General features: G+C 64.3%; 6 protein-coding genes across 6 annotated transcripts; all 6 read right to left on the minus strand.

The window, feature by feature from the left end:
- Window positions 1–4,520: 4,520 nt before the first annotated feature.
- On the minus strand, window positions 4,521–5,252 carry LOC139018550 (insulin-like). Its single transcript, XM_070427106.1, has 2 exons — window positions 5,066–5,252; window positions 4,521–4,654 (listed from the first exon to the last, which is right to left on the minus strand). Exons 1-2 carry the CDS (start codon window positions 5,250–5,252, stop codon window positions 4,521–4,523), a joined length of 321 nt encoding a protein of 106 aa, XP_070283207.1.
- A 2,780-nt stretch (window positions 5,253–8,032) lies between these two features.
- On the minus strand, window positions 8,033–8,826 carry LOC139018551 (insulin-like). Its single transcript, XM_070427107.1, has 3 exons — window positions 8,643–8,826; window positions 8,204–8,230; window positions 8,033–8,142 (listed from the first exon to the last, which is right to left on the minus strand). Exons 1-3 carry the CDS (start codon window positions 8,824–8,826, stop codon window positions 8,033–8,035), a joined length of 321 nt encoding a protein of 106 aa, XP_070283208.1.
- A 2,972-nt stretch (window positions 8,827–11,798) lies between these two features.
- On the minus strand, window positions 11,799–12,529 carry LOC139017650 (insulin-like). Its single transcript, XM_070426263.1, has 2 exons — window positions 12,346–12,529; window positions 11,799–11,932 (listed from the first exon to the last, which is right to left on the minus strand). Exons 1-2 carry the CDS (start codon window positions 12,527–12,529, stop codon window positions 11,799–11,801), a joined length of 318 nt encoding a protein of 105 aa, XP_070282364.1.
- A 2,980-nt stretch (window positions 12,530–15,509) lies between these two features.
- LOC139017651 (insulin-like) lies at window positions 15,510–16,304 on the minus strand. The gene is made up of 2 exons (XM_070426264.1): window positions 16,121–16,304; window positions 15,510–15,643 (listed from the first exon to the last, which is right to left on the minus strand). Exons 1-2 carry the CDS (start codon window positions 16,302–16,304, stop codon window positions 15,510–15,512), a joined length of 318 nt encoding a protein of 105 aa, XP_070282365.1.
- Window positions 16,305–19,284: 2,980 nt separating this feature from the next.
- Window positions 19,285–20,078, minus strand: LOC139017652 (insulin-like). Its single transcript, XM_070426265.1, has 2 exons — window positions 19,895–20,078; window positions 19,285–19,418 (listed from the first exon to the last, which is right to left on the minus strand). Exons 1-2 carry the CDS (start codon window positions 20,076–20,078, stop codon window positions 19,285–19,287), a joined length of 318 nt encoding a protein of 105 aa, XP_070282366.1.
- Window positions 20,079–23,012: 2,934 nt separating this feature from the next.
- LOC139018549 (insulin-like) lies at window positions 23,013–24,168 on the minus strand. The gene is made up of 3 exons (XM_070427105.1): window positions 24,136–24,168; window positions 23,730–23,932; window positions 23,013–23,188 (listed from the first exon to the last, which is right to left on the minus strand). The coding sequence occupies exons 2-3, from the start codon at window positions 23,914–23,916 to the stop codon at window positions 23,055–23,057; spliced, it is 321 nt and encodes a 106-aa protein (XP_070283206.1). The 5' UTR covers window positions 23,917–23,932; window positions 24,136–24,168; the 3' UTR covers window positions 23,013–23,054.
- Between the last annotated feature and the right edge of the window lie 1,648 nt (window positions 24,169–25,816).

The raw sequence follows: 25,816 nt of genomic DNA on the forward strand, positions 1-25,816 counted from the left end.
CCCCTCCCATGTCCAGCCTGGGCCCCCCACAGCCCTATGGGTCAGGAGGTCGCCTCTGATTCCCTTTCCATGGATGAGGAAGCTGGAGGGCAGGGCCGGGAGGTGCACCCTGGAGAGCCGGGCCCATGGGCACTCCCCCCGGCCCTGCACGGGCGTGGGGTGGACACTCCAGCGGTCCTACCTGCTGAGACCAGGCCGGGAGCTGAGGTCACACAGGAGGCAGCCCATGTGTCCAGACCCCAACCTGTCCAGCCACGGGAAAGGCCTGGGGGATGCCTGCGGCCACGGCGACTCCGGGGGAGCACAGGGGACCCACAGCCTCCCCTGCTGGGCACGTGCCCCGAACAGAGAGCCCCACGCGGACTCATTCTCAGGTCCGGGCACCAGGCAGGGGTCGGGGGGGAGAGCCCTGGCCGCCTGCTCTGGGCCTCGGGTCCACCTGGAGCCCAGCCTGTGCGCCCTCCTTGCCCACAGCGGGCCACGGCCAGGGATGCACCCCAGCGGGCACAGGACAGACCCACCCTCCAGGCCTGGGGACGAAGCCCACCTCCCGCTCTCCTCACCCCTGCCCTTGGCAGACCCCAGAGGGGAGGGGCAGGGAGGGGGAGGGAGGGGGAGGGAGGGGCAGGGAGGGGCAGGGAGGGCCAGGGACAGGGCAGGCAGAGGTGCGGTTTGGAGCCACAGGGTCTCAGGCTCTCGTCTCAGCCGTGCCCTGCGGCCGTGTGGACGGACCCCCAGCCCGAACCCGAGCCCGGAGGGAAGGGCTGTCCGAGGTCCCGGAGTGGCCGTGGGTGCGGGAGGGGCTGGCCGGGGCCCAGCTTGCAGGCGGCGGGGCTGGAAGAACAAACGCCCTTGGCTGCAGCTGGCGGGTTGCGGGGTGCCGGCTCTGTTTTCCAAAAACACAGATGGGCCGGGAGGGGGTGGGCTGGCGCGAGGCCGGCGGAATGTGGGCCCAGGTTCTGACGGCTCAGCAGCCGCCAGGGCACGTGGGACCAGCCCCAAGCCCAGCTTCGGGGGGTCAGGCCGGGGGACCCCCAAAGGCAAGGCCTGGCGAAGGGGGTCTGAGCTGAGGTACGCTGGACCCGAGGGGGTGGGGGCGGAGCGGGCGCAGGGGAGCGTGGGGAGGCCCCTGCCCCGCCCCCACTCCTGGGGCCCCTGCCCGGCTGTTCCTGCGGGGCAGCCAGAAACAACAGGGCGAGGGAGGAGGCCCCCCACCCGCTGGACCCCGCCCCCCACATTCTTTCTGGAACCAACCTCTGACCTCCACATGCTGAGCAGGAGGCAGGGGCGGGGGTGGACATGGGAAAGAGCTAACCCCAGTCGCTGGCCCCGCCTTCAGCCTCCTGGTCTGGGGTCTGTGTCCCCAAAGCCCCCCCACCCCCCACGCCTGCACGTGAGCCTCCACAGAGCGGGGGGCAGCCTGGCGGACATCCCCGGGCCCTGGGAACGCTCAGCAAAGGCCTCCGCGGGGCCTGGGTTCCTGGCCCCCCTCCTGCCTCGGTTTCTCAGCTGTAACTTGGGGTTGCTGGAGGAAGTCACCCCTAAGGACTTTCTGGTTCTGGGGGTTCTGGGGGCTCTGGGGGGTCAGACTCTCACCGGGTACTTTCCCAGGACATTGGGGACCCAGCACGATTGTCAGCTTCTTCCCTGGAGGCCTGAGACCCTGGGGCGGGGTGGGCGGCTGAGATATGGTCACCCTGGCTCCTTCCTAAACCTCAGGCCTCCGGAAAGCAGGGCCAGGAGCCGCCCCTCCCCCGGGAGTCGGGGGCCCCTGTGAGTGGCGGCAGGTGGGCCGTGGACCCCCCAGAGGACTGTCCCTAGGATGGCCCTCCCAGCCCACAGGAAGCCCCGCAAACGTGGGGCTCTGGCGCCCTCTGCTGGCCACACATGCAAATGGCCGCTCTGGCCACCTTGTCCAGTGTGCACAGTGCCCACCTCACAAAACTACCTGCACTGGGGCTTGGCCCTGCCCGAGTCCGGGGGCCGACCCCCGAGTGGGGACGCCTCGCTGGGCACGGGTGCCGGCCGGGGCACAGCTGGGCTCTGCCAGGGCCCTTCAGCAGCTCAGGCCCCTGGTTCCTGGTCCCACTCCCTCTCCCGGGCAGCGCCCACCAGGCACCGGGCGGGCCCTCAAGGGCAGGGACCCCGCTTGGCCCGGGGAGCGGTGAGGATGGTGAATATTCACCGCCAACAGGAGAAGGCAAACGCTGTACAGGGGCCAGGTGCAGGGGCCAGTTCATGCCTGCCAGGAGCAGGCACAATCCAGGGGGCCTGCCTGGAGGCGGCCGCACTGGCAGCCTGCCCTTGGTGTGTGGGCACCAGAGCGACAGACATCCTGGCCCTGGCTTCAGTCTCCCCACTGGGAGCTCTCCCCACATGGCCCGTGGGACGGGGGAACACGGGACAGGCGTGAGCAGAGGAGTGGGACCCATGTTGGATGAGGACCCTGGGAGACCCAGCCCTCCCGTGAGGGAGCCAGGGGGCCCATAGGCTCAGGGGGCCTCTGGGACCAGCTGCTCCTCTGCCCCCCCCTCCCTCCAGGTGACATGTGGCCGGAGGCCTTGACCCAAGGCCAGCCCCACCGGCCAGGGAGGCGGGGCCTGAGGACAGGGGAGGCCTGTCCTCAAATTCCCAGAAGGGGCGGGCACAGGCCTGAGTGGATGGCAGGGCCAAGGCCTGTGGGCCTGGCCTCTGGGGGGCGGCCTGGGGGCTCCAGGAAGCTGGGCCCCTGGGGCTCGGAGCCCAGGGTCTGATGCCACCTCTGTGGCCAGGATCGCGTCCTTGCCAGGAACACAGGGACATCCCACCTCATATTTTCAAGAACAGTCACGGGGGGCCCAGGGACTGGAACGAGAGGCCAGGGTGGAGGGTCCGGAGGGGGAGGAGGGCAGGGCCAGCCCAGGCTGGGGATCAAGGGCCACGGCACAGCACGACTCAGATTCTAGGGTGTCGGCCCCCCACCCTGCGGGGTGACCCGGCTCCTGAGGCCCCGGAGGGCAGCCCTGAGTGACACCAGCAGGCCCCCGGCCCATCTGCTCAGAGTCCCGCCCGCTAGCCGGCCAGTGTGCCCTGGACCCCAAAGGGCTCCTGCTCCCGGTCCTCAGAGTCCCCGGCACCAGCAAGGCCAGACAGGATACAGGCTTGACCCCCGGCGGCCCCTTCCCACCCCGCTGCGCCCGGCACCGCCTGCCAGGGCTCACGTACCTCAGCTCCCTTGGGACACCCCGGCCTCTCCCGGGGTGACTGGGGACACCTGGGTGTTCCCATGAGAATCCTTGCTCGTCCCAGCTCCCGCCTCCTCCTCCTCTTCCTGGCACCCACCTGCCCGTCCCCAGCCCCCCTCCCGGGCGGGGCCAGCTGGGGGCCAGTGCCATCCCCTCGGGGGTGTCCATGTGCTTGAGGGGAGGGGCGGCCAGGGAGGGAGGCTCAGGGCTGCGGGGAGGACTGAGGGGAGAGAGGGCACTGGGCCCCACCACGAGGGGCTGGTGCTGCCAGGCCTACCAGTGCCCGCAGCCAGTGGGCCGGCCTGGGCGGGGCGGCCAGGGAGGGTACAGATTGGCTTGGCCCAGTGGCCGGGAGCCTGGCCAGGCCTTGGTGGGGTCAGGTCACCCGCTGACCTCCCAGGCTCCCTGCCATGCCAGGCGATGGCCTGAGGGAGTGCCCAGTGGAGCCACCTGGGCTGCCGTGGGTGCTGAGGAGGGTGAAGACCTGGACCTCGAGGGACCTGGTGGCAGGTCTGGGGGTGACCGCCGGCGTGGGGCGGGGGGACGTGGCTGTCAGGGGGAGGAGAGGGCGGAGCGAGAGGGGTCCCGGCCTCAAGCCAGGGCTGTGGGCTGTAGCCTGTGGGGGACCCAGCCCGGAGCCCCAGCACGGGGTCCCAGGGGTGCTGCCTGTCCTGTCCTGTGTCCCCCAGGGCCCCGGGGCTCCTCCTGCCGGGTCCGGGCTGGGGTCCCTGGCTGCCTAGCCCACCCCGAGCTGGGCAGCATCTCATGCCCTCCTCTTCCCTCTCGGCCCAGCCTCTCCCCTCCAAGGGCCCACCCAGGAGCGCCCCAGCAGGGGGCTTCTCCACCCAAAAGTGGGGGCAGCCTCCTGAACAGCCCATTCTGTTCCCCCAACAGCCCCCAGGGCCCGAGCGCTCGGGGCTGAGTGAAGGCTCAGCTCCCTGCCAGCCCCGGCCTCAGCCTCCCGAGTCCCCCCCCTTCTCTGTCCCTCCTGAAGCGGCCGTGGACGGGAGTCCACCCGGGACCAGGCAGGGACCACGGGCGCTGAAGGAGCTGCCACCTGGGGGCAGTACCGCCTGCCCAGGGCACCCGGTGAGTGTGGAGGAGGCTCAGAGGGGCCAGTGCAGGAGAAAGAGGGGGAGCTCGGAGTTGCCCCGCGGCACCCATGGTCGAGGCGGTGGCCCCTGTGCCTGCTCCCCCCACTACCCCCCCCGCCCACACCGCACAGACCACACAGGCAAGGCTGGTTCAGGGGTTTATTGGGTCTCGGGGGGCAGGGAGCGGCCAGGCCAGGGCGGCCTAGTTGCAGTAGTTCTCCAGCTGGTAGAGGGAGCAGACGTTGAAGCAACACTCCTCCACGATGCCGCGCTTCTGCAGGAGCCCCTCCAGGGCCAGGGCCTGCGGGCCGCCTGGGTCCATGTCCACTTCCCCCCCTGCCCAGGAGGAGAGACGGGGATCTGCCCTCAGGGCCACCGGGGACCCCGCCCCGGCCCTGCCCGGAGCAGACCTGGGGAGAGCAGGCCCTGCCCCCGGGGTGGCCCCTGCATTTTGCCTTCAGCCCCCAGGGCAACTTCACACAGCCTGCCCCGCTCCTGGGCCCCACAGGCATTCCGGCAGGAGAGGGGGGCACCCCCATGGCCAGGACCAGACCCCAAGACGACACTGCCGGGCAACTGCCATCAGAGGCAGAGGGAGCAGCCGGGTGCTCGTCTGAGGGGGGATGGAAGTCAGGGAGGGGACAGGCCCGCCCTTGGGGGTCACAGACTCTCTGTCCCTGGAGCCGACGCTGGCCAGGGAGCCGGTCCCTTTAGGATGTGACCGAGGGGTGAGGGGTGGTGGCTCACCCTGCGGGTCGGGCAGCTCCCCGAGGGCCGTGGGACCGTTGAAGCCTCGTTCTCCGCACACCATCCTCAGCGTTTCCACCAGATCCTTGCCGCACAGGAGCTGGTGCCCGGACTGAGCGGGGGCTGGGGCGGGCGCCCAGAGGACCAGCAGGGCGAGCAAGGGCAGGAGGCGTGTCCACAGGGCCATGGCCGGGCGTCCAGGACTGGGGACGGGTGGGGTCGATGCCAGTGAGGGGCCCATGCCAGGCGGGGACCCCCACCCAGTGCTCACCCTCCAGCGCTTTGAGGGAAGAGCTCGCATCCTGGACAGCCCAGAACCCTGGACCTGGGAGGCAGCCACGACGCAGGCGGGCAGCCCAGACCCAGCAGCGCAGCGTCCCTGACCCACCTGCTTGCTGATGGCCTGTGGGTGCGGCAGGTCCAGCGGAGAGCGGAGGGCGGAGGGCGGAGGGTGGAGGGCGGAGGGCGGAGGGCTGGGGCTTCCGGGCCCGGCCTGCTTTATAGCCCCACCTGCCGGGCCGGTTGGCACCCCAGGGGGTGGCAAATGGCCCGGGGCTGAGGCTACACGTTCCGGACCATTTGCCCAGAGCGGAGTGTGCTGGGTGAGCAGGAACCCGCCTTGGCCGTCAGCACCTCTGGGGCCGCAGGGTCATTAGGTCCTTAACGAGGGGCCTGATGGCCCTGCTGTCCCCACTCAGCTGAGGCCAACATCTCCCCGTCTCCCCGGCACCAGGCCATGTTTCCCCATCAGCCCAGGGAGCTGGGGGCGCGGGGGCTCTTCCTGCCCAGGCCTGGGCCCACCCTCGCCCCCATCCCGCAACTCTGGTCTGCCCTCCAGGCCCCCGGGTGGTCCGGCCACAGGGCTGGGACTGTTAGGGACATCTCCTGTGTGTGGGGACCTGGCCTCTATGAATATGTTTGCTCCCCCTCTTAGTGCTATGTGTTTTAACCAGGACTACCTTCCCGAGAAAGGTTGTTTCCCCAGGTTAGGGGTTAACAGGCCTAAGGAAGAGAATAAATCAGTAAAGCCCCCTAGTGTTACAGAAATACCATGTACGATTTATGAAGAACTTGGACTAAGACTGTTGGCAATAAATTTGGGACTGGTTGGGCCCACATCCCCAGGGGTCTGCTCACCAGGGAAAGCACCAAAGCCTATACCCCTGGAGACCCACCAACACAGGGCGGTCCCAGGGAAGGCAAGCAGCCAGGCCGGGAGGACATAACCTTTACTGGGAGGATAATCTCCTTCAGTCACTTCCTTGCAGCCTATCAGTAGAGCAGCGACCTTGGAATAGCCCTTGTGATGGAACACAGAGATTAACCTAGACAGGATTAAAATCAACAGAACTAGATGGAGACCGGATTTTTGGCAAAGGTCAGATAAGAAACAAGGAACTGTAGAACGTTACCCAAAACATACCATGATGTGATTATAGAGGCATGCTTATAGGGTCAAATGGTATAAACACAGATGTAACAGGACAATAAAGAGAGAACCTCGCTATGATGATCACCTGAACGCTGCCACCGTGTCCTTCCTTCTTCGCCGACTCCGTCCACACCTTTGGGAACCCCTGGACCAGTTGGGGCTGGACCCCAACATATGGCGCCCGAACAGGGACCCTTAGGTAAGCCCCCCATTCCCCTAGGAAAGCCTCCCCCCCCGCCCCCCCACACTTGGGACAGATAGGACTCCACCATAGGAAGAGGGTGGATAGTCTTCGACGACTCCGTCCACACTTTTGGGAACCGCTGGAAAAGGATTCCTCTGGGTAAGCCCACCCCCATTGAGAACCCCCACACTCGGGACGGATAGGACTCCACCGGGGAGCTGCAGACCCCCCTATAGAGGGTAAGTAGGGTAAGAAGGTGGATAGTACGGAACTTAGATAGAGAAGATGTGCCATACTGAGTCCAAAGAAAAAAGACTCGGTATTGATCTTTTAACACATATGCTTGCTAGCACAGGAGTTAAGGTACAGATTGGCCTGGCCCAGTGGCCGGCAGGCTGGCCAGGCCTTGGTGGAGTCAGGTCACCCACTGACCTCCCAGGCCACGGCCAGCCCGGGCACCCTGGCTCCCTACCATGCCAGGCGATGGCCTGAGGGAGTGCCCAGTGGAGCCACCTGGGCTGCCGTGGGTGCTGAGGAGGGTGAAGACCTGGACCTCGAGGGACCTGGTGGCAGGTCTGGGGGTGACCGCCGGCGTGGGGAGGGGGGACATGGCTGTCGGGGGGAGGAGAGGGCGGAGCGGGAGGGGTCCCGGCCTCAAGCCAGGGCTGTGGGCTGTAGCCTGTGGGGGACACAGACCGGAGCCCCAGCACGGGGTCCCAGGGGTGCTGCCTGTCCTGTCCTGTGTCCCCCAGGGCCCCGGGGCTCCTCCTGCCCGGTCCGGGCTGGGGTCCCTGGCTGCCTAGCCCACCCCGAGCTGGGCAGCATCTCATGCCCTCCTCTTCCCTCTCGGCCCAGCCTCTCCCCTCCAAGGGCCCCCCAGGAGCGCCCCAGCAGCGGGCTTCTCTGCCCAAAAGTAGGGGCAGCCTCCTGAACAGCCCATTCTGTTCCCCCAACAGCCCCCGGGGCCCGAGCGCTCAGGGCTGAGTGAAGGCTCAGCTCCCTGCCAGCCCCATTCCCAGCCTCCCGAGGACCCCCCTTCTCTGTCCCTCCTGAAGCGGCTGTGGCTGGGAGTCCACCAGGGACCAGGCAGAGACCACGGGCGCTGAAGGAGCTGCCACCTGGGGGCAGTACCGCCTGCCCAGGGCACCCGGTGAGTGTGGAGGAGGCTCAGAGGGGCCAGTGCAGGAGAAAGAGGGGGAGCTCGGGGGTGCCCCGCGGCAGCCATGGTCGAGGCGGTGGCCCCTGTGCCTGCTCCCCTGCCCCCGCCCACACCGCACAGACCACACAGGCAAGGCTGGTTCAGGGGTTTATTGGGTCTCGGGGGGCAGGGAGCGGCCAGGCCCAGGGCGGCCTAGTTGCAATAGTTCTCCATATCATAGAAGGAGCAGATGTTGGTGCAGCACGCCTCCACGATGTCAGTGTTCTGCAGGAGCCCCTCCACCGTGAGGGCCTTCCGGCCGCCTGCGGCCACGTCCACCTGCCCCTCTGCCCAGGAGGAGAGACGGGGATCAGCCCTCAGGACCGCCTGCGCCCATGTCCACCTCCCCCGCTGCCCAGGAGGAGAGACGGGGATCTGCCATCAGGGCCGCCCGGGGACCCCACCCTGGTCCTACCCCGAGCAGACCTGGGGAGAGCGGGCCCTGCCCCCGGGGTGGCCCCTGCATTTTGCCTTCGGCACCCAGGGCAACCTCACACAGCCTGCCCCGCTCCTGGGCGCCACAGGCATTCCGGCAGGAGAGGGGGGCACCCGGATGGCCAGGACCGAACCCCAAGATGACACTGCCGGGCAGCTGCCGTCAGAGGCAGAGGGAGCAGGCGCGTGCTTGTCTGAGGGGGGATGGAAGTCAGGGAGGGGACAGGCCCGCCCTCGGGGGTCACCCACTCTCTGTCCCTGGAGCCGACGCTGGCCAGGGAGCCGGTCCCTTTAGGATGTGAACGAGGGGTGAGGGGTGGTGGCTCACCCTGCGGGTCGGGCAGCTCCCGGGCGGCCTTGGGATTTCTGAAGCCCTGATCTCCACATATTATGGTCATGATATCCACCAGATCCTCGCCGCACAGGGGCTCGTAATTGAAGGCCTGGGCGGGGGCGGGCGCCCAGAGGGCCAGCAGGGCGAGCAGGGGCAGGAGGCGCGTCCACAGGGCCATGGCCGGGCGTCGAGGACTGGGGACGGGTGGGGTCGATGCCAGTGAGGGGCCCGTGCCCGGCGGGGACCCCCCACCCAGTGCTCACCCTCCAGTGCTTTGAGGGAACAGCCCGCATCCTGGGCAGCCCAGAACCCTGGACCTGGGAGGCAGCCCCGACCCAGGCGGGCAGCCCGGACCCGGCAGCCCAGCGTCCCTGACCCACCTGCTTGCTGACAGCCTGTGGGTGCGGCAGGTCCAGCGGAGGGCGGAGGGCTGGAGGCTGCCGGGCCCGGCCTGCTTTATAGCCCAACCTGCCGGGCCGGTTGGCACCCCAGGGGGTAGCAAAAGGCCCGGGGCTGAGGCTACACGTTCCGGACCATTTGCCCGGAGCGGAGTGTGCTGGGTGCGCAGGACCCCCCTTGGCCGTCAGCACCTCTGGGGCCGCAGGGTCATTAGGACCTTAACGAGGGGCCTGATGGCCCTGCTGTCCCCACTCAGCTGAGGCCAACGTCTCCCCGTCTCCCCGGCACCAGGCCATGGTTCCCCATCAGCCCAGGGAGCTTGGGGCGCGGGGGCTCTTCCTGCCCAGCCCTAGGGTCCCCCACCTCCACCCCCACACCTCTGGTCTGCCCTCCAGGCCCCCGGGTGGTCCAGCAGCAGGGCTGGGACCCTGAGGGACATCGCCTTTGAGTGGGGACCTGGCGTATATGACATATGTTTGCTCCCCCTCTTAGCGCTATGTGTTTTAAACAGGACCACCTCCCCGAGAAAGGTTGTTTCCCCAGGTTAGGGGTTAACAGGACTAAGGAAGATAATAAATCAGTGAACCCCCATAGTGTTACAGAAATACCATGTGCTTCTTATGAAGAACTTGGACTAAGACTGTTGGCAATAAATTTGGGACTGGTTGGGCCCACATCCCCAGGGGTCTGCCCACCAGGGAAAGCACCAAAGCCTATACCCTGGAGACCCACCGACACAGGGCGGTCCCAGGGAAGGCAAGCAGCCAGGCCGGGAGGACATAACCTTTACTGGGAGGATAATCTCCTTCAGTCACTTCCTTGCAGCCTATCAGTAGAGCAGCGACCTTGGAATAGCCCTTGTGATGGAACACAGAGATTAACCTAGATGACATTTAAATCAACAGAACTAGATAGTGACCGGATATTTGGCAAAGGTCAGATAAGAAACAAGGAACTGTAGAACGTTACCCAAAACATACCATGATGTGATTATAGAGGCATGCTTATAGGGTCAAATGGTATAAACACAGATGTAACAGGACAAGAAAGAGAGCACCTAGCTATGATGATCACCTGAACGGTGCCACCGTGTCCTCCCTTCTTCGCCGACTCCATCCACACCTTTGGGAACCCCTGGACCAGTTGGGGCTGGACCCCAAATTTGGCGCCCGAACAGGGACCCTTAGGTAAGCCCCCCATTCCCCTAGGTAATCCCTCCCGCACTTGGGATGGATAGGACTCAACTGTAGGAAGAGGGTGGAAAGTCTTCGTCGACTCCGTTCACACTTTTGGGAACCCCTGGAACAGGATTCCCCTAGGTAAGCCCCCCCTCCATTGAGAACCCCCACACTCGGGTCGGATAGGACTCCACCAGGGAGCTACAGACCCCCCTATAGAGGATAAGTAGGGTAAGAAGGTGGATAGTACGGAACTTAGATTGAGAAGATGTGCCATACTGAGTCCAAAGAAAAGAGACACTGTATTGATCTTTTTTTTTTTTAAATATGTTTTATTGATTTTTTACAGAGAAGAAGGGAGAGGGATAGAGAGTTAGAAACATCGATGATAGAGAAACATCGATCAGCTGCCTCCTGCACGCCCCCCAGTGGGGTTGTGCCCGCAACCAAGGTACATGCCCTTGACCGGAATCGAACCTGGGACCCCTGAGACCGCAGGTCGACGCTCTATCCACTGAGCCAAACTGGTTCGGCTCCGTATTGATCTTTTAACACATATGCTTGCTAGCACAGGAGTTAAGGTACAGATTGGCCTGGCCCAGTGGCCGGCAGGCTGGCCAGGCCTTGGTGGGGTCAGGTCACCCGCTGACCTCCCAGGCCACGGCCAGCCCGGGACCCTGGCTCCCTGCCATGCCAGGCGGTGGCCTGAGGCAGTGCCCAGTGGAGCCACCTGGGCTGCCGTGGGTGCTGAGGAGGGTGAAGACCTGGACCTCGAGGGACCTGGTGGCAGGTCTGGGGGTGACCGCTGGCGTGGGGCGGGGGGACGTGGCTGTCGGGGGGATGAGAGGGCGGAGGGGGCGGGGTCCCGGCCTCAAGCCAGGGCTGTGGGCTGTAGCCTGTGGGGGACACAGCCCGGAGCCCCAGCACGGGGTCCCAGGGGTGCTGCCTGTCCTGTCCTGTGTCCCCCAGGGCCCCGGGGCTCCTCCTGCCAGGTCCGGGCTGGGGTCCTGGCTGCCTAGCCCACCCCGAGCTGGGCAGCATCTCAAGCCCTCCTCTTCCCTCTCGGCCCAGCCTCTCCCCTCCAAGGGCCCCCCCAGGAGCAACCCAGCAGTGGGCTTCTCCAGCAAAAAGTGGGGGCAGCCTCCTGAACAGCCCATTCTGTTCCCCCAACAGCCCCCGGGGCCCGAGCGCTCGGGCCTGAGTGAAGGCTCAGCTCCCTGCCAGCCCCGTTCCCAGCCTCCCGAGTCCCCACGCTTCTCTGTCCCTCCTGAAGCGGCCGAGGCCGGGAGTCCACCAGGAACCAGGCAGGGACCGCGGGCGCTGAAGGAGCTGCCACCTGGGGGCAGTACCGCCTGCCCAGGGCACCCGATGAGTGTGGACGCAGCTCAGAGGGGCCAGTGCAGGAGAAAGAGGGGGAGCTCGGGGGTGCCCCGCGGCACCCATGGCCGAGGCGGTGGCCCCTGTGCCTGCTCCCCCCCCCCCCCCCGCCCACACCGCACAGACCACACAGGCAAGGCTGGTTCAGGGGTTTATTGGGTCTCGGGGGGCAGGGAGCGGCCAGGCCCAGGGCGGCCTAGTAGCAGTAGTTCATCAGCTGGTAGAGGGTGCAGAATTTGGTGCAGCACTGGTCCACGATGTCAGTGTTCTGCAGGAGCTCCTCCAACGTGAGGGCCTTCCGGCCGCCTGCGCCCATGTCCACCTCCCCCGCTGCCCAGGAGGAGAGACGGCGAACTGCCATCAGGGCCGCCCAGGGACCCGCACCCTGGCCCTGCCCCGAGCAGACCTGGGGAGAGGGGGCCCTGCCCCCGGGGTGGCCCCTGCATTTTGCCTTCGGCCCCCAGGGCAACCTCACACAGCCTGCCCCGCTCCTGGGCCCCACAGGCATTCGGGCAGGAGAGGGGGGCACCCCCATGGCCAGGACCGGTCCCCAAGACGACACTGCCGGGCAGCTGCCGTCAGAGACAGAGGGAGCAGGCGGGTGCTTGTCTGAGGGGGGATGGAAGTCAGGGAGGGGACAGGCCTGCCCTCGGGGGTCACCCACTCTCTGTCCCTGGAGCCGACGGTGGCCAGGGAGCCAGTCCCTTTAGGATGTGACCGAGGGGTGGGGGGTGGTGGCTCACCCTGCGGGTCGGGCAGCTCCTGGTGGTCCATGGGATTTCTGAAGCCCTGATCTCCACATATTATGGTCATGATATCCACCAGCTCCTCATCGCACAGGTGCTCGAATATGTAGGCCAGGGCTGGGGCGGGCGCCCAGAGGGCCAGCAGGGCGAGCAGGGGCAGGAGGCGCGTCCACAGGGCCATGGCCGGGCGTCGAGGACTGGGGACGGGTGGGGTCGATGCCAGTGAGGGGCCCGTGCCCGGCGGGGACCCCCCACCCAGTGCTCACCCTCCAGCGCTTTGAGGGAACAGCCCGCATCCTGGAGAGCCCAGAACCCTGGACCTGGGAGGCAGCCCCGACCCAGGCGGGCAGCCCGGACCCGGCAGCCCAGCGTCCCAACCCACCTGCTTGCTGACAGCCTGTGTGTGTGGCAGGTCCAGCGGAGAGCGGAGGGCGGAGGGCGGAGGGCTGGGGCTGCCGGGCCCGGCCTGCTTTATAGCCCCACCTACCGGGCCGGTTGGCACCCCAGGGGGTAGCAAAAGGCCCGGGGCTGAGGCTACACGTTCCGGACCATTTGCCCGGAGCGGAGTGTGCTGGGTGCGCAGGAACCCGCCTTGGCCGTCAGCACCTCTGGGGCCGCAGGGTCATTAGGACCTTAACGAGGGGCCTGATGGCCCTGCTGTCCCCACTCAGCTGAGGCCAACGTGTCCCCGTCTCCCCGGCACCAGGCCATGTTTCCCCATCAGCCCAGGGAGCTGGGGGAGCGGGGGCTCTTCCTGCCCAGCCCTAGGGTCCCCCACCTCCACCCCCACACCTCTGGTCTGCCCTCCAGGCCCCCGGGTGGTCCAGCCGCAGGGCTGGGACCCTGAGGGACATCGCCTTTGAGTGGGGACCTGGCCTCTATGAATATGTTTGCTCCCCCTCTTAGCGCTATGTGTTTTAAACAGGACCACCTCCCCGAGAAAGGTTGTTTCCCCAGGTTAGGGGTTAACAGGACTAAGGAAGAGAATAAATCAGTAAATCCCCCTAGTGTTACAGAAATACCATGTACTACTTATGAAGGACTTGGACTAAGATTGTTGGCAATAAATTTGGGACTTGTTGGGCCCACATCTCCAGGGGTCTGCCCACCAGGGAAAGCACCAAAGCCTATACCCTGGAGACCCACCGACACAGGGCGGTCCCAGGGAAGGCAAGCAGCCAGGCCGGGAGGACATAACCTTTACAGGGTAGGATAATCTCCTTCAGTCACTTCCTTGCAGCCTATCAGTAGAGCAGTGACCTTGGAATAGCCCTTGTGATGGAACACAGAGATTAACCTAGATGACATTTAAATCAACAGAACTAGATAGAGACCGGATATTTGGCAAAGGTCAGATAAGAAACAAGGAACTGTAGAACGTTACCCAAAACATACCATGATGTGATTATAGAGGCATGCTTATAGGGTCAAATGTTATAAATATAGAGGTAACAGGACAATAAAGAGAGCACCTCGCTATGAGGATCACCTGAACGGTGCCACCGTGTCCTTCGTTCTTCACAGACTCCGTCCACACCTTTGGGAACCCCTGGACCAGTTGGGGCTGGACCCCAAATTTGGCGCCCGAACAAGGACCCTTAGGTAAGCCCCCCATTCCCTTAGGTAATCCCTCCCGCACTTGGGATGGATAGGACTCAACCGTAGGAAGAAGGTGGAAAGTCTTCGTCAAGTCCGTTCACACTTTTGGGAACCCCTGGAACAGGATTCCCCTAGGTAAGCCCCCCCTCCATTGAGAACCCCCACACTCGGGATGGATAGGACTCCACCAGGGAGCTACAAACCCCCCTATAGAGGGTAAGTAGGGTAAGAAGGTGGATAGTACGGACCTTAGATTGAGAAGATGTGCCATACTGAGTCCAAAGAAAAGAGACTCTGTATTGATCTTTTTTTTTTTTTAAATATGTTTTATTGATTTTTTACAGAGAAGAAGGGAGAGGGATAGAGAGTTAGAAACATCGATGATAGAGAAACATCGATCAGCTGCCTCCTGCACGCCCCCCAGTGGGGTTGTGCCCGCAACCAAGGTACATGCCCTTGACCGGAATCGAACCTGGGACCCCTGAGTCCGCAGGCTCTATCCACTGAGCCAAACTGGTTCGGCTCCGTATTGATCTTTTAACACATATGCTTGCTAGCACAGGAGTTAAGGTACAGATTGGCCTGGCCCAGTGGCCGGCAGGCTGGCCAGGCCTTGGTGGAGTCAGGTCACCCGCTGACCTCCCAGGCCACGGCCAGCCCGGGACCCTAGCTCCCTGCCATGCCAGGCGATGGCCTGAGGCAGTGCCCAGTGCAGCCACCTGGGCTGCCGTGGGTGCTGAGGAGGGTGAAGACCTGGACCTCGAGGGACCTGGTGGCAGGTCTGGGGGTGACCACCGGCGTGGGGCGGGGGGACGTGGCTGTCGGGGGGAGGAGAGGGCGGAGGGGGCAGGGTCCCGGCCTCAACCCAGGGCTGTGGGCTGTAGCCTGTGGGGGACACAGCCCGGAGCCCCAGCACGGGGTCCCAGGGGTGCTGCCTGTCCTGTCCTGTGTCCCCCAGGTCCCCGGGACTCCTCCTGCCAGGTCCGGGCTGGGGTCCTGGCTGCCTAGCCCACCCCGAGCTGGGCAGCATCTCATGCCCTCCTTTTCCCTCTCGGCCCAGCCTCTCCCCTCCAAGGGCCCCCCCAGGAGCGCCCCAGCAGTGGGCTTCTCCACCCAAACGTGGGGGCAACCTCCTGAACAGCCCATTCTTTTCCCCCAACAGCCCCCGGGGCCCGAGCGCTCGGGCCTGAGTGAAGGCTCAGCTCCCTGCCAGCCCCGGCCTCAGCCTCCCGAGACCCCCCCTTCTCTGTCCCTCCTGAAGCGGCCGAGGCCGGGAGTCCACCAGGAACCAGGCAGGGACTGCGGGCGCTGAAGGAGCTGCCACCTGGGGGCAGTACCGCCTGCCCAGGGCACCCAGTGAGTGTGGAGGAGGCTCAGAGGGGCCAGTGCAGGAGAAAGAGGGGGAGCTCGGGGGTGCCCCGTGGCACCCATGGCCGAGGCGGTGGCCCCTGTGCCTCCCACCCCCCCCACCCCCCGCCTACACCGCACAGATCACACAGGCAAGGCTGGTTCAGGGGTTTATTGGGTCTCGGGGGGCAGGGAGCGGCCAGGCCCAGGGCAGCCTAGTTGCAGTAGTTCTCCAGCTGGTAGAGGGAGCAGACGCTGGTGCAGCACTGGTCCACGATGCCACTGTTCTGCAGGAGCTCCCCCACCGTGAGGGCCTTCCGGCCGCCTGCGCCCATGTCCACCTCCCCCTCTGCCCAGGAGGAGAGACGGGGATCTGCCCTCAGTGCCGCCTGCGCCCATGTCCACCTCCCCCCCTGCCCAGGAGGAGAGACGGGGATCTGCCATCAGGGCCGCCCAGGGACCCTCACCCTGGCCCTGTCCCGAGCAGACCTGGGGAGAGCGGGCTCTGCCCCCGGGGTGGCCCCTGCATTTTGCCTTCGGCCCCCAGGGCAACCTCACACAGCCTGCCCCGCTCCTGGGCCCCACAGGCATTCGGGCAGGAGAGGGGGGCACCCCCATGGCCAGGACCGGTCCCCAAAACGACACTGCCGGGCAGCTGCCGTCAGAGACAGAGGGAGCAGGCGGGTGCTTGTCTGAGGGGGGATGGAAGGCAGGGAGGGGACAGGCCCGCCCTCGGGGGTCACCCACTCTCTGTCCCTGGAGCCGACGCTGGCCAGGGAGCCGGTCCCTTTAGGATGTGACCGAGGGGTGAGGGGTGGTGGCTGACCCTGCGGGTCGGGCAGCTCCCGGTGGTCCATGGGATTTCTGAAGCCCTGATCTCCACATATTATGGTCAGCATAAGCTCCAAATCCTCATCGCACAGGTGCTTGTAATAAATGTCCTGGGCGGGGGCAGGCGCCCAGAAGGCCAGCAGGGCGAGCAGGGGCAGGAGGCGCGTCCACAGGGCCATGGCCGGGCGTCAAGGACTGCGGACGGGTGTGGTCGATGCCAGTGAGGAGTCCGTGCCCGGCGGGGACCCCCCACCCAGTGCTCACCCTCCAGTGCTTTGAGGGAACAGCCCGCATCCTGGACAGCCCAGAACTCTGGACCTGGGAGGCAGCCCCGACCCAGGCGGGCAGCCCGGACCCAGCAGCCCAGCGTCCCTGACCCACCTGCTTGCTGACAGCCTGTGGGTGCGGCAGGTCCAGCGGAGGGCGGAGGGCGGAGGGCGGATGGCTGGGGGCTGCCGGGCCCGGCCTGCTTTATAGCCCAACATGCTGGGCCGGTTGGCACCCCAGGGGGTAGCAAAAGGCCCGGGGCTGAGGCTACACGTTCCGGACCATTTGCCCGGAGCGGAGTGTGCTGGGTGCGCAGGACCCCCCTTGGCCGTCAGCACCTATGGGGCCGCAGGGTCATTAGGACCTTAACAAGGGGCCTGATGGCCCTGCTGTCCCCACTCAGCTGAGGCCAACGTGTCCCCGTCTCCCCGGCACCAGGCCATGTTTCCCCATCAGCCCAGGGAGCTGGGGGCGCGGGGGCTCTTCCTGCCCAGCCCTAGGGTCCCCCACCTCCACCCCCACACCTCTGGTCTGCCCTCCAGGCCCCCGGGTGGTCCAGCCGCAGGGCTGGGACCCTGAGGGACATCGCCTTTGAGTGGGGACCTGGCCTCTATGAATATGTTTGCTCCCCCTCTTAGCGCTATGTGTTTTAAACAGGACTACCTCCCCGAGAAAGGTTGTTTCCCCAGGTTAGGGGTTAACAGGACTAAGGAAGAGAATAAATCAGTAAAGCCCCCTAGTGTTACAGAAATACCATGTACGACTTACGAAGAACTTGGACTAAGACTGTTGGCAATAAATTTGGGACTGGTTGGGCCCACATCCCCAGGGGTCTGCCCACCGGGGAAAGCAGCAAAGCCTATACCCTGGAGACCCACCAACACAGGGCGGTCCCAGGGAAGGCAAGCAGCCAGGCCGGGAGAACATAACCTTTACAGGGTAGGATAATCTCCTTCAGTCACTTCCTTGCAGCCTATCAGTAGAGCAGTGACCTTGGAATAGCCCTTGTGATGGAACACAGAGATTAACCTAGATGACATTTAAATCAACAGAACTAGATAGAGACCGGATATTTGGCAAAGGTCAGATAAGAAACAAGGAACTGTAGAACGTTACCCAAAACATACCATGATGTGATTATAGAGGCATGCTTATAGGATCAAATGGTATAAACACAGATGTAACAGGACAATAAAGAGAGAACCTCGCTATGATGATCACCTGAACACTGCCACCGTGTCCTTCCTTCTTCGCCGACTCCATCCACACCTTTGGGAACCCCTGGACCAGTTGGGGCTGGACCCCAAATTTGGCGCCCGAACAGGGACCCTTAGGTAAGCCCCCCATTCCTCTAGGTAATCCCTCCCGCACTTGGGATGGATAGGACTCAACCGTAGGAAGAGGGTGGAAAGTCTTCGTCGACTCCGTTCACACTTTTGGGAACCCCTGGAACAGGATTCCTCTAGGTAAGCCCCCCCTCCATTGAGAACCCCCACACTCGGGACGGATAGGACTCCACCAGGGAGCTGCAGACCCCCCTATAGAGGGTAAGTAGGGTAAGAAGGTGGATAGTACGGAACTTAGATTGAGAAGATGTGCCATACTGAGTCCAAAGAAAAGAGACTCTGTATTGATCTTTTTTTTTTTTTAAATATGTTTTATTGATTTTTTACAGAGAAGAAGGGAGAGGGATAGAGAGTTAGAAACATCGATGATAGAGAAACATCGATCAGCTGCCTCCTGCACGCCCCCCAGTGGGGTTGTGCCCGCAACCAAGGTACATGCCCTTGACCGGAATCGAACCTGGGACCCCTGAGTCCGCAGGCTCTATCCACTGAGCCAAACTGGTTCGCCTCCGTATTGATCTTTTAACACATATGCTTGCTAGCACAGGAGTTAAGGTACAGATTGGCCTGGCCCAGTGGCCGGCAAGCTGGCCAGGCCTTGGTGGAGTCAGGTCACCCGCTGACCTCCCAGGCCACGGCCAGCCCGGGACCCTAGCTCCCTGCCATGCCAGGCGATGGCCTGAGGCAGTGCCCAGTGCAGCCACCTGGGCTGCTGTGGGTGCTGAGGAGGGTGATGACCTGGACCTCGAGGGACCTGGTGGCAGGTCTGGGGGTGACCGCCGGCGTGGGGCGGGGGGACGTGGCTGTCGGGGGGAGGAGAGGGCGGAGGGGGCGGGGTCCCGGCCTCAAGCCAGGGCTGTGGGCTGTAGCCTGTGGGGGACACAGCCCGGAGCCCCAGCACGGGGTCCCAGGGGTGCTGCCTGTCCTGTCTTGTGTCCCCCAGGTCCTCGGGACTCCTCCTGCCAGGTCCGGGCTGGGGTCCTGGCTGCCTAGCCCACCCCGAGCTGGGCAGCATCTCATGCCCTCCTCTTCCCTCTCGGCCCAGCCTCTCCCCTCCAAGGGCCCCCCCAGGAGCGCCCAGCAGCGGGCTTCTCCACCCAAATGTGGGGGCAACCTCCTGAACAGCCCATTCTTTTCCCCCAACAGCCCCCGGGGCCCGAGCGCTCGGGGCTGAGTGCAGGCTCAGCTCCCTGCCAGCCCCGTTCCCAGCCTCCCGAGGCCCCCCCTTCTCTGTCCCTCCTGAAGCGGCCAAGGCCGGGAGTCCACCAGGAACCAGGCAGGGACCGCGGGCGCTGAAGGAGCTGCCACCTGGGGGCAGTACCGCCTGCCCAGGGCACCCAGTGAGTGTGGAGGAGGCTCAGAGGGGCCAGTGCAGGAGAAAGAGGGGGAGCTCGGGGGTGCCCCGCGGCACCCATGGCCGAGGCGGTGGCCCCTGTGCCTGCTCCCCCCGCCCCCTCCCGCCAGCACCGCACAGACCACACAGGTAAGGCTGGTTCAGGGGTTTATTGGGTCTCGGGGGACAGGGAGCGGCCAGGCCCAGGGCGGCCTAGTAGCAGTAGTCCATCAGCTTGTAGAGGGAGCAGAGTTTGGTGCAGCACTGGTCCACAATGTCAGTGTTCTGCAGGAGCTCCCCCACCGTGAGGGCCTTCCGGCCGCCTGCGCCCATGTCCACCTCCCCCGCTGCCCAGGAGGAGAGACGGGGATCAGCCCTCAGGGCCGCCTGCGCCCATGTCCACCTCCCCCGCTGCCCAGGAGGAGAGACGGGGATCTGCCATCAGGGCCGCCCGGGGACCCCCACCCTGGCCCTGCCCCGAGCAGACCTGGGGAGAGGGGGCCCTGCCCCCGGGGTGGCCCCTGCATTTTGCCTTCGGCCCCCAGGGCAACCTCACACAGCCTGCCCCGCTCCTGGGCCCCACAGGCATTCGGGCAGGAGAGGGGGGCACCCCCATGGCCAGGACCGGTCCCCAAGACTACACTGCTGGGCAGCTGCCGTCAGAGACAGAGGGAGCAGGCGGGTGCTTGTCTGAGGGGGGATGGAAGTCAGGGAGGGGACAGGCCTGCCCTCGGGGGTCACCCACTCTCTGTCCCTGGAGCCGACGCTGGCCAGGGAGCCGTTCCCTTTAGGATGTGACTGAGGGGTGGGGGTGGTGGCTCACCCTGCGGGTCGGGCAGCTCCTGGTGATCCATGGGATTTCTGAAGCCCTGATCTCCACATAATACGGTCATGACATCCACCAGATCCTCATCGCACAGGCGCTCGAAAGTGTAGGCCAGGGCTGGGGCGGGCACCCAGAGGGCCAGCAGGGCGAGCAGGGGCAGGAGGCGCGTCCACAGGGCCATGGCCGGGCGTCGAGGACTGGGGACGGGTGGGGTCGATGCCAGTGAGGGGCCCGTGCCAGGCGGGGACCCCCCAACCAGTTCTCACCCTCCAGTGCTTTGAGGGAACAGCCCACATCCTGGACAGCCCAGAACCCTGGACCTGGGAGGCAGCCCCGACCCAGTCGGGCAGCCCGGACCCAGCAGCCCAGCGTCCCTGACCCACCTGCTTGCTGACAGCCTGTGGGTGCGGCAGGTCCAGCGGAGGGCGGAGGGCGGAGGGCGGATGGCTGGGGCTGCCGGGCCCAGCCTGCTTTATAGCCCAACATGCCGGGCCGGTTGGCACCCCAGGGGGTAGCAAAAGGCCCGGGGCTGAGGCTACACGTTCCGGACCATTTGCCCGGAGCGGAGTGTGCTGGGTGCGCAGGACCCCCCTTGGCCGTCAGCACCTCTGGGGCCGCAGGGTCATTAGGACCTTAACGAGGGGCCTGATGGCCCTGCTGTCCCCACTCAGCTGAGGCCAACGTGTCCCCGTCTCCCCGGCACCAGGCCATGTTTCCCCATCAGCCCAGGGAGCTGGGGGAGCGGGGGCTCTTCCTGCCCAGCCCTAGGGTCCCCCACCTCCACCCCCACACCTCTGGTCTGCCCTCCAGGCCCCAGGGTGGTCCAGCCGCAGGGCTGGGACCCTGAGGGACATCGCCTTTGAGTGGGGACCTGGCGTATATGACATATGTTTGCTCCCCCTCTTAGCGCTATGTGTTTTAAACAGGACCACCTCCCCAAGAAAGGTTGTTTCCCCAGGTTAGGGGTTAACAGGACTAAGGAAAAGAATAAATCAGTAAAGCCCCCTAGTGTTACAGAAATACCATGTACGACTTATGAAGAACTTGGACTAAGACTGTTGGCAATAAATTTGGGACTGGTTGGGCCCACATCCCCAGGGGTCTGCCCACCAGGGAAAGCACCAAAGCCTATACCCTGGAGACCCACCAACACAGGGCAGTTCCAGGGAAGGCAAGCAGCCAGGCCGGGAGGACATAACCTTTACAGGGTAGGATAATCTCCTTCAGTCACTTCCTTGCAGCCTATCAGTAGAGCAGTGACCTTGGAATAGCCCTTGTGATGGAACACAGAGATTAACCTAGATGACATTTAAATCAACAGAACTAGATAGTGACCGGATATTTGGCAAAGGTCAGATAAGAAACAAGGAACTGTAGAACGTTACCCAAAACGTACCATGATGTGATTATAGAGGCATGCTTATAGGGTCAAATGGTATAAATATAGAGTTAACAGGACAATAAAGAGAGCACCTCGCTATGATGATCACCTGAACGGTGCCACCGTGTCCTCCCTTCCTCGCCGACTCCGTCCACACCTTTGGGAACCCCTGGACCAGTTGGGGCTGGACCCCAAATTTGGCGCCCGAACAGGGACCCTTAGGTAAGCCCCCCATTCCTCTAGGTAATCCCTCCCGCACTTGGGATGGATAGGACTCAACTGTAGGAAGAGGGTGGAAAGTCTTCGTCGACTCCGTTCACACTTTTGGGAACCCCTGGAACAGTATTCCCCTAAGTAAGCCCCCCCGCTCCATTGAGAACCCCCACACTCGGGACGGATAGGACTCCACCAGGGAGCTACAGACCCCCCTATAGAGGGTAAGTAGGGTAAGAAGGTGGATAGTACGGAACTTAGATTGAGAAGATGTGCCATACTGAGTCCAAAGAAAAGAGACTCTGTATTGATCTTTTTTTTATTTTAAATATGTTTTATTGATTTTTTACAGAGAAGAAGGGAGAGGGATAGAGAGTTAGAAACATCGATGATAGAGAAACATCGATCAGCTGCCTCCTGCACGCCCCCCAGTGGGGTTGTGCCCGCAACCAAGGTACATGCCCTTGACCGGAATCGAACCTGGGACCCCTGAGTCCGCAGGCTGACGCTCTATCCACTGAGCCAAACTGGTTCGCCTCCGTATTGATCTTTTAACACATATGCTTGCTAGCACAGGAGTTAAGGTACAGATTGGCCTGGCTCAGTGGCCGGCAGGCTGGCCAGGCCTTGGTGGAGTCAGGTCACCCGCTGACCTCCCAGGCCACGGCCAGCCCGGGACCCTAGCTCCCTGCCATGCCAGGCGATGGCCTGAGGCAGTGCCCAGTGCAGCCACCTGGGCTGCCGTGGGTGCTGAGGAGGGTGAAGACCTGGACCTCGAGGGACCTGGTGGCAGGTCTGGGGGTGACCGCTGGCGTGGGGCGGGGGGACGTGGCTGTCGGGGGGAGGAGAGGGCGGAGGGGGCGGGGTCCCGGCCTCAAGCCAGGGCTGTGGGCTGTAGCCTGTGGGGGACACAGCCCGGAGCCCCAGCACGGGGTCCCAGGGGTGCTGCCTGTCCTGTCCTGTGTCCCCCAGGTCCCCGGGGCTCCTCCTGCCGGGTCCGGGCTGGGGTCCTGGCTGCCTAGCCCACCCCGAGCTGGGCAGCATCTCATGCCCTCCTCTTCCCTCTCGGCCCAGCCTCTCCCCTCCGAGGGCCCCCCCAGGAGGCCCCAGCAGCGGGCTTCTCCACCCAAACGTGGGGGCAGCCTCCTGAACAGCCCATTCTGTTCCCCCAACAGCTCCGGGGCCCGAGCGCTCGGGGCTGAGTGAAGGCTCAGCTCCCTGCCAGCCCCGTTCCCAGCCTCCCGAGGCCCCCCCTTCTCTGTCCCTCCTGAAGCGGCCGTGGCTGGGAGTCCACCAGGAACCAGGCAGGGACCGCGGGCGCTGAAGGAGCTGCCACCTGGGGGCAGTACCGCCTGCCCAGGGCACCCGGTGAGTGTGGAGGAGGCTCAGAGGGGCCAGTGCAGGAGAAAGAGGGGGAGCTCGGGGGTGCCCCGCGGCACCCATGGCCGAGGCGGTGGCCCCTGTGCCTGCTCCCCCCGCCCACACCGCACAGACCACACAGGCAAGGCTGGTTCAGGGGTTTATTGGGTCTCGGGGGGCAGGGAGCGGCCAGGCCAGGGCGGCCTAGTTGCAGTAGTTCTCCAGCTGGTAGAGGGAGCAGATGCTGGTGCAGCACTGGTCCACGATGCCACGCTTCTGCAGGAGCCCCTCCAGGGCCAGGGCCTGCGGGCCGCCTGGGCCCATGTCCACCTCCCCCCCTGCCCAGGAGGAGAGACGGGGATCAGCCCTCAGGGCCGCCTGGGCCCATGTCCACCTCCCCCGCTGCCCAGGAGGAGAGACGGGGATCAGCCCTCAGGGCCGCCTGCGCCCATGTCCACCTCCCCCTCTGGCCAGGAGGAGAGACGGGGATCTGCCCTCAGGGCCACCTGGGGACCCCCACCCTGGTCCTGCCCCGAGCAGACCTGGGGAGAGCGGGCCCTGCCCCCGGGGTGGCCCCTGCGTTTTGCCTTCGGCCCCCAGGGCAACCTCACACAGCCTGCCCCGCTCCTGGGCCCCACAGGCATTCCGGCAGGAGAGGGGGGCACCCCCATGGCCAGGACCGGTCCCCAAGACTACACTGCCGGGCAGCTGCCGTCAGAGACAGAGGGAGCAGGCGGGTGCTTGTCTGAGAGGGGATGGAAGGCAGGGAGGGGTCAGGCTCGCCCTTGGGGGTCACCCACTCTCTGTCCCTGGAGCCGACGCTGGCCAGGGAGCCGGTCCCTTTAGGATGTGACCGAGGGGTGAGGGGTGGTGGCTCACCCTGCGGGTCGGGCAGCTCCCGGCGGTCCTTGGGTGTGTAGAAGAAGCCGCGCTCCCCGCACACCAGGTACAGAGCCTCCACCAGGTGCGAGCCGCACAGGTGCTGGTTCACGAAGGCCTGGGCGGGGGCGGGCGCCCAGAGGGCCAGCAGGGCGAGCAGGGGCAGGAGGCGCGTCCACAGGGCCATGGCCGGGCTTCGAGGACTGGGGACGGGTGGGGTCGATGCCAGTGAGGGGCCCGTGCCCGGCAAGGACCCCCCACCCAGTGCTCACCCTCCAGCGCTTTGAGGGAACAGCCCGCATCCTGGACAGCCCAGAACCCTGGTCTGGGAGGCAGCCACGACCCATATGGGCAGCCCCCTCCAGGCGGGCAGCCCCAACCCAACAGCGCAGCGTCCCTGACCCACCTGCTTGCTGACGGCGTGTTGATGCAGCGGTCCGGAGGGCTAGGCTGGAGGCTGCCGGGCCTGGCCGGCTTTATAGCCCCACCTGCCCGGCTGGTGGGCACCCCAGGGGGTGGCAGATGGCCCAAGGGCTGAGGCTGCACTTTCCGGACCATTTGCCCCAAGCGGAGTGTGCTGGGTGCGCAGGAACCCGCCTTGGCCGTCAGCACCTCTGGGGCCGCAGGGTCATTAGGTCCTTAACGAGGGGCCTGATGGCCCTGCTGTCCCCACTCAGCTGAGGCCATCGTGTCCCCGTCTCCCTGGCACCAGGCCATGTTTCCACATCAGCCCAGGGAGCTGGGGGCGTGGGGGCTCTTCCTGCCCAGCCCTGGGCTCCCCCCACCCCCACCGCCACAGCTCTGGTCTGCCCTCTAGGCCCCTGGGTGTTCCGGCCGCAGGGCTGGGACTGTTAGGGACATCTCCTGTGTGTGGGTAGCCGATATAGGGTTAAGCCTTGGACTGACCTGTTGGCAAAGTCACAAGCAGGTTCCGAGTCTTAAACAACCGGATCCAAGAGGTGGCCGCTGATTTACACGCGCTGTCATTTAAAAAATAAAAATGGGGGAATTTGCTGGAAGCCGGTCCACCCTTGCTGCTTGACCCAGTCGCTGCAGGGAAGAAACATCAGCACAGCTTATGTTTCAAGGGACCTGGCGTATAGGGCATATGTTTGCTCCTCCTCTTAGCGCTATGTGTTTTAAATAGGACCACCTCCCTGAGAAAGGTTATTTCCCCAGGTTAGGGGTTAACAGGACAAAGGAAGAGAATAAATCAGTAAAGCCCCCTAGTGTTACAGAAATACCATGTACTACTTATGAAGAACATGGACTAAGACTGTTGGCAATAAATTTGGGACTTGTTGGGCCCACATCCCCAGGGGTCTGCCCACCAGGGAAAGCACCAAAGCCTATACCCCTGGAGACCCTCTGACACAGGGCAGTCCCACGGAAGGCAAGCAGTGAGGCTGGGAGGACATAACCTTTACTGGGAGGATAACCTCCTTCAGTCACTTCCTTGTAGCCTATCAGTAGAGCAGTAACCTTGGAATAGCCCTTGTGATGGAACACAGAGATTAACCTAGACGACATTTAAATCAACAGAACTAGATAGAGACCAGATATTTGGCAAAGGTCAGCTAAGAAACAAGGAACTATAGAACTTACCCAAAACATACCATGATGTGATTATAGAGGCATGCTTATGGGATCAAATGGTATAAACACAGATGTAACAGGACAATAAAGAGAGAACCTCGCTATGCTGATCACCTGAACGCTGCCACCGTGTCCTTCCTTCTTCGCCGACTCTGTCTGCACCTTTGGGAACCCCTGGACCTGCTGGGGCTGGACCCCCACATATGGCGCCCGAACAGGGACCCTTAGGTAAGCCCCCGCATTCCCCTAGATAATCCCTCCCGCACTTGGGATGGATAGGACTCCACCGTAGGTAGAGGGTGGATAGTCTTTGCCGACTCCATCCACACCTTTGGGAACCCCTGGAACAGGATTCCCCTAGGTAAGCCCCCCCCCCATTGAGAACCCCCACACTCGGGACGGATAGGACTCCATCAGGGAGCTGCAGACCCCCCTATAGAGGGTAAGTAGGGTAAGAAGGTGGATAGTACAGAACTTAGATTGAGAAGATG

The sequence above is a fragment of the Myotis yumanensis genome, unplaced genomic scaffold (genome assembly GCF_028538775.1).
Source record: "Myotis yumanensis isolate MYYU_CA2020_CCGP unplaced genomic scaffold, mMyoYum1.0.hap1 SCAF_10, whole genome shotgun sequence".
Lineage (NCBI taxonomy): Eukaryota > Metazoa > Chordata > Mammalia > Chiroptera > Vespertilionidae > Myotis > Myotis yumanensis.